General features: G+C 40.1%; 1 protein-coding gene across 1 annotated transcript in view; it reads left to right on the top strand.

Annotated features, from left to right (window-relative positions):
• Window positions 1-13,202, top strand: part of GALNT2 (polypeptide N-acetylgalactosaminyltransferase 2) — a 100,857-nt gene that overhangs the window by 60,495 nt on the left and 27,160 nt on the right. The window contains exons 4-7 of the mRNA XM_061378841.1: window positions 3,417-3,515; window positions 4,103-4,170; window positions 6,835-6,900; window positions 10,194-10,315. Of these exons, the coding sequence (XP_061234825.1) occupies window positions 3,417-3,515; window positions 4,103-4,170; window positions 6,835-6,900; window positions 10,194-10,315 (355 nt within the window). The remainder of the gene's footprint in view (window positions 1-3,416; window positions 3,516-4,102; window positions 4,171-6,834; window positions 6,901-10,193; window positions 10,316-13,202) is intronic.

Raw genomic sequence — 13,202 nt, 5'->3', positions numbered from 1 at the left:
TCTAGAAGCAATTTATCAGGATTCTACATTAGGTATGTAAATGTGTGTGCAATTATGCATCTCTTTTAATATTACATTGTTTAGTCTTTTCTGCACTGGAGAAACTTTTACTAAGATCAGGTTAAGACCAAAGTTTTCTGCTTGCTTTTTCGTGAAAGCCTGCCATCAGCGCTAGAAAACAGATTGGTTCACCTGTTGCAACTGCTTGCCTTTATTTTAAGCCGAAGGGGTACAACATAAGAAAGGAGACAGTGACAGGAGGTCTAAGCAGGCATGCAGATTTTCACCCCAGCTGATGCTCACAACTGCTGCTTCCAACAGCTTTGAGAAAACTCTGGGTTTCCTTCTGTTGCAGTCTGTTGATGAAGTTATCCCTTTTAAAGTAGATTTTGGAGATGCAGAAAGTGAGTGTTGCAGTGGTATCAGAATACTTCTGGAGTTGTCATGTCAGTGTAAGGCAATCTCCCAAGTGTCCCTGCCCATGGCAGGAGGGTTGGAACTTGATGATCTTAAGGTCCTTTCCAACCCTAACTATTCTATGATTCTATGATTCTAAGTGACTTGAAGGGTGAAATACTCAATGGCTTTTCTGCACAAGTGGTTTCTGATCACATCTTCTATGTGTTGGCATAATTTTGGCGAACTACTGTTAAGTACTTTTAGTTGAACTAAACTGTGTTTTCTTTCTCATGGGGCAGCTATTAGAAGCTTCTGTCTTTCATACTTGGGATTTATTCTTAAGTAGAGAAGAAGCTTTCCTGTCTGTTTGGTACCTCAGATCTCTGAGATGAATGTTCTCCTTACACTGGTTAAAGTGGATATTTCTGTCAAAAAATGGTTTCAACAAATCGTGGAGGTTTCAGAAAATCTTTTCCTTATATGAACAAGTTGGTAACTCAGATTTCTGGGGGAAAGAATGTACTTTTCATGTTTTAACTGATTTTAGTGAACTATACTAAGCATTGAAGGTCTAGATTGAAATTTTCATGTCAAGTTCTATTTTATCCAAATGTATTTTCTCATTCTGCATGTAAAATTAAGTGCTGTATCTTGAGGAAGGAAAGTCTAATCTCCGTGCCAGAAGTGATGACGTTGCTTTGGTTTGAGTTCTAACTGTGGCGCTATTGACACAGCAGAATAGGAGGACTGCTACTATTTCAGTTAAAGCAGGTATTTTCTGAAGAGCTGAGAGCAGAAATAGTCAGTGAAACATTCATCCAGTTTTATTTGGAACTCTAAAAATCTGAATTTCATCCTCAGAAATATGCAGTAGTGCTCTTCTGAGTTTTCTTAAAATTGAGAGGCTTCATTACCTTGAGTAATTCTACCCTCTAAGATGTGCTCTGGCTCAAGTGCTCTCTTCTGCAAAGAGATCAGTGTAGGTTTAATGTGACTATTAAAATGATTCTAATGCAAGTGCTTCATGTGATAACTGCATGCACAGTGGTCTTATCCTCTGTGGGCAATTTGAAAGTTATCAGAAAAAAGATAAAAAGAGTATACTTTTTTTGGCATGTCTTGTAGCTGTCTAGCTGCATTGCCAGAGGCTCACAATAGAGGTTTTAATTCCTTAGGTTCCAGGAACACATATATGATGGATTTATTGCTTCAGTGCTGGACAGTAGTGATGAACCCATCATGTACACCTACCATTTGAGAAACAGAGCTGGAGCACCTCTTCTGTGAAGATAGCCTGAGAAAGTTGGACTTGTTCAGCCTGGAAAACCTTATAGCATCCTTCCAGTACCTAAAAGGGGCCTACATGAAAGCTGGAGAGGGACTTTTTACAAGGATGTGTAGGGACAGGACAAGGGATAATGGCTTTAAGCTGAAAGAGGGTAGATTTAGATTAGATACTAAGAAACACTTTACTGTGAGGATGGTGAGATACCACAGCAGGTTGTCCAGAGCAGTTGTGGCTGCCCCAGCCCTGTTCAAGGCCAGGTTGGCCAGGGTTTTGAGCAACCTGGTCTAGTGGAAGATGTCCCTGCCCATGGCAGGGGGGTTGGAACTGGAGGAACTTTAAGGTCCCTTCCAACCCAAACCATTTTAGGATCTGGCCTTGCTTATCTGGCACAGGAATTGTAGAGTTGGCATGGGCTTTGTTTTACTTCAGAATGAGTGAAGTTACCATGTCACAATAACTTGTGTTTCACAGCAAGCGCTAATGTGTGTGATGTTATGGGTGTGTTGTATGGAAAACACTATAGGTTCTTGGGACTTTGTGGGGTGGGCAAAGGGCAAGAAATGCATTGCCACCTCACTCTGATTCCAGGAAGTTGAAGGTGGTGTGGCTTATTATGCATGTTGGAGATGTTAAAACAGGTGTGGAGCAGCCTTTTAGGTAGGCAGGCACCTAGCTGTAGAAGTTTAGGTAACAATGTGTAAGCTACCTTTCTTCCTGTAAAAGATAGTTTGATTAATTACGCACGGAGTATGGAATTACTTGCTGAATTTGCTACAAGTGTATTCTAGCTGAGTTTATTCCCTCTGCAGACAGCTAAGCCTGTTAATTTTTTACCTCTAATATTGAATAAAGCATGTGTAAAGAAATACATTACTCTTGTGTATGTTACTGCATGAATGGTGATTGGTATTGTGACCTGCCAGACCGTAATGCTTTCAGCATAAACTCAATACACCGTGTTTCCTAGTACTATTAATTTCTAAACAATGAGACTAGTGTATTTTGGGGGTTTATTATCACTGAATTTAAACAGCTTAACTTTATATAGCCCTGCAGGAATTATTTTGGGATTTGCTTCTTTTTGTTGCTTATATTAACTTCAGGCTACTATAGCTGATGAAAAATAAGTTGACATAGGTGGAATATTTCATTACCTTTATGGTTTGGAAAGAAGAGCTTCTACTTCTAGTTGGCTCAACATTGTCACAGTTAAGTTTGTTTTTCAGATTCTGAATGTTACAATCCTTACAGCTTCTCACTAGAGCAGGAAACCATTTTCATCTATGAGCAGGACCGGGGTGCTACAGGAGCTTTAAAAGTAAATGAAGAAGTGGATACATGCCATTCTAAAGAAGAGACAGATGGCAGCCTGTGAACCTATGCATTTTAATTAAAAAATATGCTCATTTGCTTAGATTTATTGAATGCTTTTAATGTAATATAAGTACTCTGGTTTCCTACCCAGTTTCACGAAAGGTATTTATGACATACTGCAGATATGATAGTCTGGTGACTTTCCTGAACCTGCCTATATCTGACACTGACATCTTAGTGTACCAAGACAATTGCCAAAAGTGGCAAAAGAGGAGCTGATTATAATCTCACCTGAAAACAAGGTAATTCATTCTTCCAAGGTATAATAGTGTGTATGTGAGTTTAATGAAGGCTGTCTGGTACACCCCAAATGTAAAAATACTGTGTTCAAATGAAAGGGTATTATGTCTTTCAGGTGTCAGCGGAAACAATGGCGGATAGATTTGCCAGCCACTAGTGTGGTGATCACCTTTCATAATGAGGCAAGATCTGCTTTGCTTCGAACTGTTGTCAGGTACACCTAGGAGACCTTGATTTCATTTTTGGTTTTGGTTTGTTTTTTCCTCTTTTTTGGCTAAATGCTGTTCATTTGTGTCAGGTAACAGCTTAAGATAAGGAAGGGAAGTAACAATTCATTATGCTTTTCTAAACCAATTGCTGAGGGGAATCATGAGTCTTAATTTCAATGATGCCTTCAGATCTTACATTCTGAAATAGCAATGTTAAACAAAATCTCTCCTCTTAACCACAAGTACGTGAAAGTTATTGGTTGATGTTTGGGGGTTGGCTGTATAATATTTTCCAAGAAAATGTCAAGATGGGTTCTCAGGGGATATTTGAGCTGAAGATACCTGCAAAACTTCCATGTTACAAGTTGCCTAATGCACTGATTTCTGAAGGCTGAAATTTTCTGGGAGAGGGGACAATTCCACATGTGTTTCTCTTCACAAACACTTCCCATGAGAATAAGCCAGGAGCGTATTTTTGTTGGAAATGGCATCCTGGGCTTGGTTCCACTGTGGCTTAACAAAGTAACTGCTTTTATGATGTCATTGAAATTTAAGACTGCTTAGTATTGAATACCTTTTCTGTCTGTTTCAGTGTCCTTAAAAAAAGCCCATCACATCTTATTAAGGAAATCATACTGGTGGATGACTACAGTAACGATCGTAAGTACATTTACAGGGTCCTGTTTATTCTGATAAGACTTTCTGCAGAGACTAGTAGGTGACTTTAAGAATTAGTTACATGAATAGGAGTTTGCAAACACCAATCCAAAATCAGGTTTTATTTCTTTCATATCTATTGTTGTGGAAATGTAGAGTTCCGATAAATGTTTCAGGTACATTCTATTGCTTCCTGTTAGCTGAAGGAGTAGAGTGTGTAGTTGAAAACAGCCTTTCAATAGTATAATATCTGATGTAAAAACAACCCTATGGTGCTTGCAGCAAATATTTTTGTAGCTCTGTTTTAAATGAATTCTGGTGTCTATCAGTATCTTGGAAAAATTGTTACTGAATCCAAAATTGTTACACTGCAAGTAAAAGACAGACTAGGGACAATGTGGGCCCCCTGCAGAAGCTGTCAGGAGAACTGCCTGCCCTGCCTGGATTTGGAGAAGGCTGAGGTTCTTAATGACTTCTTTGCCTCAGTCTTCACTGCCAAAGGCTCTGACCACACCACCCAATTCTTGGAAGGCAGACGCAGGGACTGTGAGAATGAAGACCTTGGGCCCACTGTAGGAGAGGATCTGGTTCGAGGCCATCTTAAAAATCTGATTGTGCACAAGTCCATGGGTCCTTATGAAATCCATCCGTGGGTCCTGAAGGAGCTGGCGAATGAAGCTGCTAAGCCACTGGCCATCATATTTGAAAAATCATGGCAGTCAGGTGAAGTTCCCGATGACTGGAAAAAGGGAAATATAACCCCCCATTTTCAAGAAGGGGAAAATGGATGACCCGGGGAATTACAGACCAGTCAGTCTCACCTCTGTGCCTGACAAAATCTTGGAGCAGATTCTCCTGGAAGGCATGCTAAGGCACATGAAAAACAACAAGGTGCTTGGTAACAGCCAGCATGGCTTCACTAAGGGGAAATCCTGCCTGACCAATTTGGTGGCCTTCTATGATGGGGCTACAGAACTGATGGACAGGGGTAGAGCAGTTGATGTCATCTACCTGGATTTGTGTAAAGCGTTCGACACTGTCCCACACGACATCCTTGTCTCTAAATTGGAGAGACATCAATTGGATAGGTGGACCACTCGGTGGATAAAGAACTGGCTGGATGGCTGCACACAAAGAGTTGTGGTCAGTGGCTCAATGTCCAGCTGGAGACCAGTAACGAGTGGTGTCCCTCAGGGATGAGTGTTGGGACCGGTCTTGTTCAACATCTTTGTTGCTGACATGGACAGTGGGATTGAGTGCGCCCTCAGCAAGTTTGCCGATGACACTAAGCTGTGTGGTTCGGTTGATACGCTGGAGGGAAGGAATGCCATCCAGAGGGACCTTGACACACTTGTGAGGTGGGCTGATGCCAACCTCATGAAGTTTAACCATGACAAGTGCAAGGTCCTACACCTGGGTTGGAGCAATCCCAGGCACAGCTACAGGTTGGGCAGAGAAGAGATTCAGATCAGCCCTGTGGAGAAGGACTTGGGGGTGCTGGTCGATGAGAAAATGAACATGAGGCGGCTTCAGTGTGTGCTTGCTGCCCAGAAAGCCAACTGTATCCTGGGCTGCATCAAAAGGAGCGTGACCAGCAGGTCGAAGGAGGTGATCCTGCCCCTCTACTCTGCTCTCATGAGACCTCACTTGGAGTATTGTGTGCAGTTCTGGTGAGGGCAACAGAACAACATAAGGACATGGAACTGTTGGAACAAGTCCAGAGGAGGGCCACGAGGATGATCAGGGGACTGGAGCACCTCCCGTATGAAGATAGGCTGAGAAAGTTGGGGCTGTTCAGCCTGGAGAAGAGAAGGCTGCATGGAGACCTCATAGCAGCCTTCCAGTATCTGAAGGGGGGCTATAGGGAAGCTGGGGAGGATGTCTTCATTAGGGACTGTAGTGATAGAGGAATGGGTAACAGGTTTAAACAGGGGGAGTTTAGATTAGATATAAGGAAGAAGTTCTTTACTGTAAGGGTGGTGAGGCACTGGAATGGGTTGCCCAGGGGAGTTGTGAATGCTCCATCCCTGGTGGTGTTCAAGTCCAGGTTGGACAGAGCCTTGGGTGGCATGGTTTAGTGTGAGTTGTCCCTGTCCATGGCAGGGGTTTGGAGCTTGATGATCTTAAGGTCCTTTCCAATCCTAACTATTCTATGATTCTATAAAATAAGTTAAGATTTTTATAAGTACTAGGGTATCACAATACAAACTTGAACATTTGAAATGGACCTCTGAGTAACATTTCCTAAAGGAAGCTTATGTCTAGCATAAGCTAGTTTATCACAGGTTTGGGATAGGCTTAAACCTTAATGTTGCTTAAGAAGTGAGCTTTATTATGTACAAAGAAAACCACTTAATCCTATTTTATTGCAATATAGAAGCTGTCTAAAATGAGCAAATGGAGTATCACTAAATAAACGTATTACAAGAATGTATACATGTAAAAAATAGCTTTAAGTAACATAATGAGAGTGCTGCTTTCTTAACCTGGTAATTTTTCTTCATTTCTGGTGAGATATGTAAGTGCATTTTTTTTTTTAAAGCCTGTTTATTGTATTTAGCTATTTATGACCATAAAAATTTTCCACTACAAAGCTTTTGCTTTTCTTTGGTAGCCTGTCTTATAGTGTTGGATATCAAAGTTGATTTCTTTATTTTTGAATTGTAGCTGAGGATGGTGCTCTTTTGGGAAAAATTGAGAAAGTGCGGGTTCTTCGCAATGATCGCCGAGAAGGTAGGCTTCAGCTGGGGTTAGGAAGGTACAAATTCCATTGTGCTGCCATATATGTTAATCTTCATGAAGCTTTTTAAAGGAACATTCTGCTATATACATTTTATATTGAAGGGTTTTTTTTTACTTTATAAATTGATGTTCTGTTGGAAGGAATAAAACCAAATGCATTTGTGGAAGTAAAAACAGTGATTCGAGTTAGTTCTGGTTTGTTGTGTGCACAGTTGCCCATTGACTTTCATGCTGAAAGCTGACTTGAGCAATTGCCTCTCACCCTCAACCTCTTCTTTCTCTTACGGTACTGAATCCTCAGTTAAGCTGTTCCCATTGTATGTAAGGTTTCACTTAAACTCTATGAATGTTTGAAATGATCCAGCTTAAAAATAGCCCTCTCTATGGCAGGTTCCCTTCCTGGAGATCATTTTAAGAATTTAGTTTATGCACCGCCCAGTGAATACTTTGTTTTGGCAGACTTGAGGGGATTTGAGCTGCCAACAGGGCCAGGACGAGGTGTGCCACATTTGCTGAAGCCATGTAGCAAACTCATCTTACACTTCTGTTTTGTTTGTTGCTTTGTAAATTACAGTTTCATATCACTGAGCCCTTCACTCAACAATTTCCTGGCTGTGGAGCTTAAAGTATTAGATGTAGGCAACTGTTATTCTACAGCTGTTTCAAATAATAACAGAGTTGACAATTGAAATAGCTTACTGAATTAACAAGTATGTGTTTTGCTTGTGTAATTTTATAAGCACTGTATCTTCTAGGCTGCTAGCCTAGCCTGGGGAGCAGCTAGAAACATCATACTGTCAGAAACTGGAAATGACATGCACAAAACATGTGTTCTCCCATAATTAAAGTTGTTGCACACTGATGAGTTCTTTGTGTTTAAATAGTTTGGAATATACTCATGAACAGAGGCATGTTAGGAAAGCAGGCCTTTTATGACTTGCCATGGTTGCAATGTTCTGAGCAAGTTAATGTCATTTTTATGATCAGAACAGGACTTAAAGATGGAATAGAATAGTAATGGAAAAAACAGACTGAAGTAACACTTATATTAGTTTTTTAGTAATTATAAATGTTGTACTACATATACAGATTTGTATTTCATTTTCAGATATATATTTTTCATTTTCAGATGCATATTTTTAAGTGCAATATGACAAATCTTTTACTATGTCAGAAAATAGCTATTTACAGGTTAGAGTACTAGTTTACGTGGTATTTTTATGACATTAAGATTAAATTATTATCTTGGGACCTTGTGTACTGTTCATAAAGTCTTGCCTAGGCATCTGTGTGTGCAACCAGGTGATAATTAAAATTCTGTAACATTCCATTTGATTGCTGGCTCGATATGCTTGAGTTTGCTACTTTGCTTTTCATTTTCACTCTAGGCTTCTATGTACTAATTAATTAAATATACTAATTGTATATCAGGCACATACAAATTAAAATTTAAGAGGATCAGTGAAATCAACCGGTGTGTAAGATGCTAAGAGTAACACAATAGTATGAACAACAGAGGGAAGCAGCGTGTTTTAAAACAAAGGGATGGTGCCTGTGGAGGGGATAACACAGAGTGCCTTGCTTTCAGAAATGTGATATAGTCTCATTGGTAGGGCCAGAGTCTGTCACGGGAGCAACTCTTCTGTTCTAAGACTGAATGTGATTGTAGAGCACTCAATGACCCGAGTGGTCACCTCCATTTTTTTTTTCCCCTTAGGTCTGAAATTAGAAACACTGCTGTGTGCTTTCTGTGGAAGTAGAGCAAGACAGTAGGTTCTATAAGAATGTGAGCTGTAAATAATAAGCTCTGGAAGGAGGAATTGAAAAAATAAAAGAAACTTAGCCAGAGTGCGTGAAGATTGGTTTGATGTAGAAAAACTGAATAGAACAGGTTCAAAGGTTGGAGTTTGGGAGACAGCATAAAAACAGGGAGGTACAGTTAGCTGCCAGTGTACCACAGAACAGGTGTACAAGTACTATCCAAGAGTATCAGTATTGCGCATATCTTCAACAGTGAAGTGCTCACATTTGCAGTAAGAGATAATACAAGGGTCTTGATGAGGCTGTTGCTGAATGCTGGGCAGAGCAAAAAATGTTTTCATCTTGAGCATCTTGTATTCTATTTGGCAGAGTCCAGTTTGCAGGTCTTACTTTGTAAAGGGGATAGAAAGAAGTGGGCTTGATTCTTGCAGTGTTTCAGGTGGAGCAGGTAACAGAACAGATTTAGTGGGTAACAATGTCATTACTTGGCTCTGGTCTTGAGTGATAATGAAATGATGAATTCTGAGGAGTAGCAGAGGAAAGCAGGGAGGAATTTTGCAAAGAAGTTAGAGGAAGCTTGCTATTGTTCCATACTGATGTATATGATGGTATGTTGTGGAGTTTGTGTGTATGTATAGCAAGGGCTTTAAGGAATGGTGAGGTCATCCAATAAACAAATACCAAAAGAGAATGAAGGAAGGAAAGGAACAGGGTAAACCAGTGGGGGAATCTGTGTAATTGAGATATAGAGAAGAACCTTTTTGGCTTTTCCAGAAGTTTCTTCCTAAAGAAATATTTTCAAGATAAGATTAAAAAAGACACGTAACACTCTCCCCACCCCCCAAAACCAAAAACAGAACAAAAAAAACCCAAAAAACAAACCCCAAAACAACCAAAAAACCCCCAACCAAAACAAACAGAAAAACAACAAACCAAAAAAACTACAAAACAAAAGATTTGAAAGAAACACAGGGGAAAGCCAATTGAAAGGGAGGGGTGAGGGGGAGGCTCTCAGACTTGAGTTAATTCTTCCTGGAAGCAATTGATGGAAGAATGGACACACTGTAGTGAGAACCAAGATGGTGGGTGGTAAAAAGGTGGAGAGGATAAATTAATAATTGTGCTTTTGTCAGTTCTGTCTTAAACTATAGGAAAGGGGTTTGGTTTTAGGACCAATCTTGAGTAATGTTTATCAGTATAGATACCATTTCCTGTAATATCATTTAATGTAAATACCAAATACTGCAATGCAGCTGTACTTGTGTATTGCTTGTTTTTAAAAGGTACTTCAGTTCTCTTGCTTGAATTGATTGAGACCTGTTGACTAGGGTGCAATAGCTTAGAAGCTTGCAGGCTGTTTTGTATAAAGTAATTGTTAACTACCATCTCATTTTGGTAATGAAACTAGTGTGTTTGTTCTGTCTGAGTTAGGGTAATTTAATTCACAACTAACTTGGAATGCAGTAGGTTCTGACTGTGTTTTCCTCAGTAAGGAGTTGAAACTTTATATCTTTGCTTCTCAGGCTTGATGCGCTCCCGTGTCAGAGGTGCAGATGCAGCACAAGCAAAAGTGCTGACCTTCCTGGATAGTCACTGTGAATGTAATGAACACTGGCTGGAACCACTTCTGGAAAGAGTAGCTGAGGTTAGTAAAGAATTTTAAAGTAATTTCCTGAAGGAGTAGCTTTTAGATTTTAAAGCCATCTGTTTTATACTACATTAATTTTATGCATTTTTATAAGGAAACCTTTTCTCTGAAATGAGATGATGGAGGAGATCGGAGTATTCGGTGATTAAAACACATTTTGTTCATTTAATCTGTGAACGTTGGAGCATAAAATCTGAATATTTATTGCTATTTTTATGAGCAATTTAAATATATGCTTCTTTGGTTCTTTAGGGACCTCCTCAGTAAGTGTCAGAAGTCTTTTGAGCAAAGTATAGTTCTCGTCGACCAATATCATCTCAATGTAATTCAGTTTATCTGAGTATTTATGCCTCATTGAGATTCAGTGTGATAATAGGAGAGAAGTTGAGCTGTGAAACCAAAATCCTCATGGAAATCAGCAGGGACTCTGGGCTCTCAGCTTCTGTGAAAATGACACTTAGTCTGTGTCCCGGAAATGCAATTGAGTATATTCTTGAGGGACTGGTTATACTTGTTAACTTCCTCTGAAGAAACTCAGTTGAAGTGGAAAGTGAATCAAGTGTGATCCCCAAAAGCCCTGGGGAACACTCAAGACAACAGGGTTTTTCTTCTTTCTTAATTGCCTTTCTTAATTCCCTTTCTGGTAAACTCCCCTTCCTGTAAGGGGAAGCAGTTAATTTCAGAATGCTCCTGATCAAAATGGTGTTGCTCTAAGTACTTTCTTGTTAATGGCCAGGTCTTCGCTCGTCCTACCTATGCTTTCCTTCGCATTTGCCCCCAGGAAAGGGGAGAGGGGTGAAAAAAGGAAGGTAACCCCATATATTCAGCATGCCAGTAGAGAAGCTGTCAATTGGTGACTGGTTTTCCTAATTTTGTTTGATTCTGTGATGCTTTATAGAATCATATGTATAAATCATTTAGGTTAGAAAGGATCTTTAAGATCACATCCAACCTAGTTAAACTAGCACTGCCAAGACCACTACTGAACCATGTCCATAAGTGTCATCTCTAGACGTGTTTTAAACCACGACAATGCCTTTTAAATGCCTCAGGAGTGCTGATTCCACTTCCTCTTCTAATGCTTGCCAACCCTTCCGGTGGATAAATGTTTCCAATTATCCAGTCTAAACCTCTCCTGGTGCAACTTGAGGAGATTTCTTCTTGTCCTATCACTTGTTACTTGGGAGAGGAGACTGACAGCTAACTTGCTGCAACCTCCTTTCAGGTAGTTGCAGAGAGTGATCAGGTACCCCCTGAGCCTCCTTTTTTCCCAGGCTAAATAAGCCAAGTTCCGTCAGCTGCTCCTCATCACACTTGTGCTCTAGACCCTTTGTCGGACACACTCCAGCACATCAGTGTTTGTCTTGTGGTGAGGAGACCAAAACTGAACACAGGATTTGAGGTGCTGAGTACAGAGGGCCGATCCCTTCCCTAGTCCTGCTGGCCACACTGTTTCTGATACAAGCCAGGATGCCCTTGGCCTTCTTGGCTGGCTGGGCACAAGCTGGCTTATGTTCAGACAGCTGTCAACAGACGCCTCCAGGTCATTTTCCGCCAGGCAGCTTTCCAGCCACTCTTCCCTAAACCTGTGGTGTTGCATGGGGTTGTTGTGACCCAAAGTGCAGGACCTAGCACTGAGCCTTGTTTAACCTCATACAATTTGTCTCAGTCCATTGTATTCTTTGTGTATTTCAGTAATACTGTAAGTTGCCTAAGACATATTAACAGGTAAATCCTATTTTGAAGCAGAAATAACTCTAATCAGCTCAAACCTGGACACTATTAAAGGACCTAGAGCTTACAAAGCTCTTGTGTGAGTAATGTAGCAATTCCTTCTGGGGTTTGTTTTTTTTTCCCTGTGTACAGTGCTACAGACTCAAAAGTGTTGGGGAATTTCTCTATAACTAACTAGAAAAATAAATTGGAAGGCATTAAATATATTTCAAAAGGAAGTTGAGTATGCCTGCAGGTAAAGCACTAATGGATTCTGGGATTTTGGAACTGTTTTCAGGCCTTTCTGTGTAAATGCTGAATGTAAACCCTCTTATTAAATTGCTGACAGTTTTGTTAGGACCCATCATTATATGTGGTATACTTGATGGGAAAAACTGGTGTATAATTTGCTTTGTGCAGCAGCTGCTTTTTAGCCCCACATGCATTAGTAGATCCTTCAAAATTTCCTCCTCACCATTGTCACTGTGATACACACTAATTGTGTCTCTTTAATTGTTTTCAACTGTATGAGTACAGTTTTTCATTCCTAAAAGCTTGATGTACTGTTAAATAATTGATGTGGAATTCCAATTTACTTTTATCTTGGACTAGATTCTCAACCAACAGGCATGGGGATTGATGGCGTAGCTTCTAAGCTTTCTGCTTGTTCAAATGATTAAGGCATGGATAATGTTTACATGTAGTATATGATAGACTGTTATTTTAAATGGATTGATTTAGCTCACTGTGCAGACAGTCTGTTACTTGCTGTTAATTGGGAGTGTTTTCTTGATGGTCTCAGTGACAATAAACTGAATAGATATGAAGTCATTTCTGCTCTGGCCTCAAAGGTGACTTTTTCAGGTCAGGACTAATATGCATTAATACAGTACTCTGATGTGCTGCTATATTTATTCTGTATATGGTGGAAAGTGTAGGTTTATTCTTTCCATTTGGTCTAGAATTGCCCAGTTGGTATTTAATTCTGTCAGACTTTTGGGGGATTAGTTGTGTGTGTTACAGTTTAAAAATTTATGGCTTACAAGAAACAGTCCGGATTGAATGAGCTATATAATACTCTGATGTGCTGTAGCCACTTCAGGAATCTGTGTCTCTGAGATCTTGCTTGTTAGGAACACTTGAGACGTCAAGCTTTCCTCTTCAGTTGAAT

Source organism: Neopsephotus bourkii, unplaced genomic scaffold, assembly GCF_033783945.1.
Source record: "Neopsephotus bourkii isolate Nb327-2 ecotype Australia unplaced genomic scaffold, CSIRO-AGI_Nbou_v1 NB_1767, whole genome shotgun sequence".
NCBI lineage: Eukaryota > Metazoa > Chordata > Aves > Psittaciformes > Psittacidae > Neopsephotus > Neopsephotus bourkii.
Note: the sequence above shows the minus strand (reverse complement) of the source record. Positions and strands in the feature narration are given on the sequence as shown.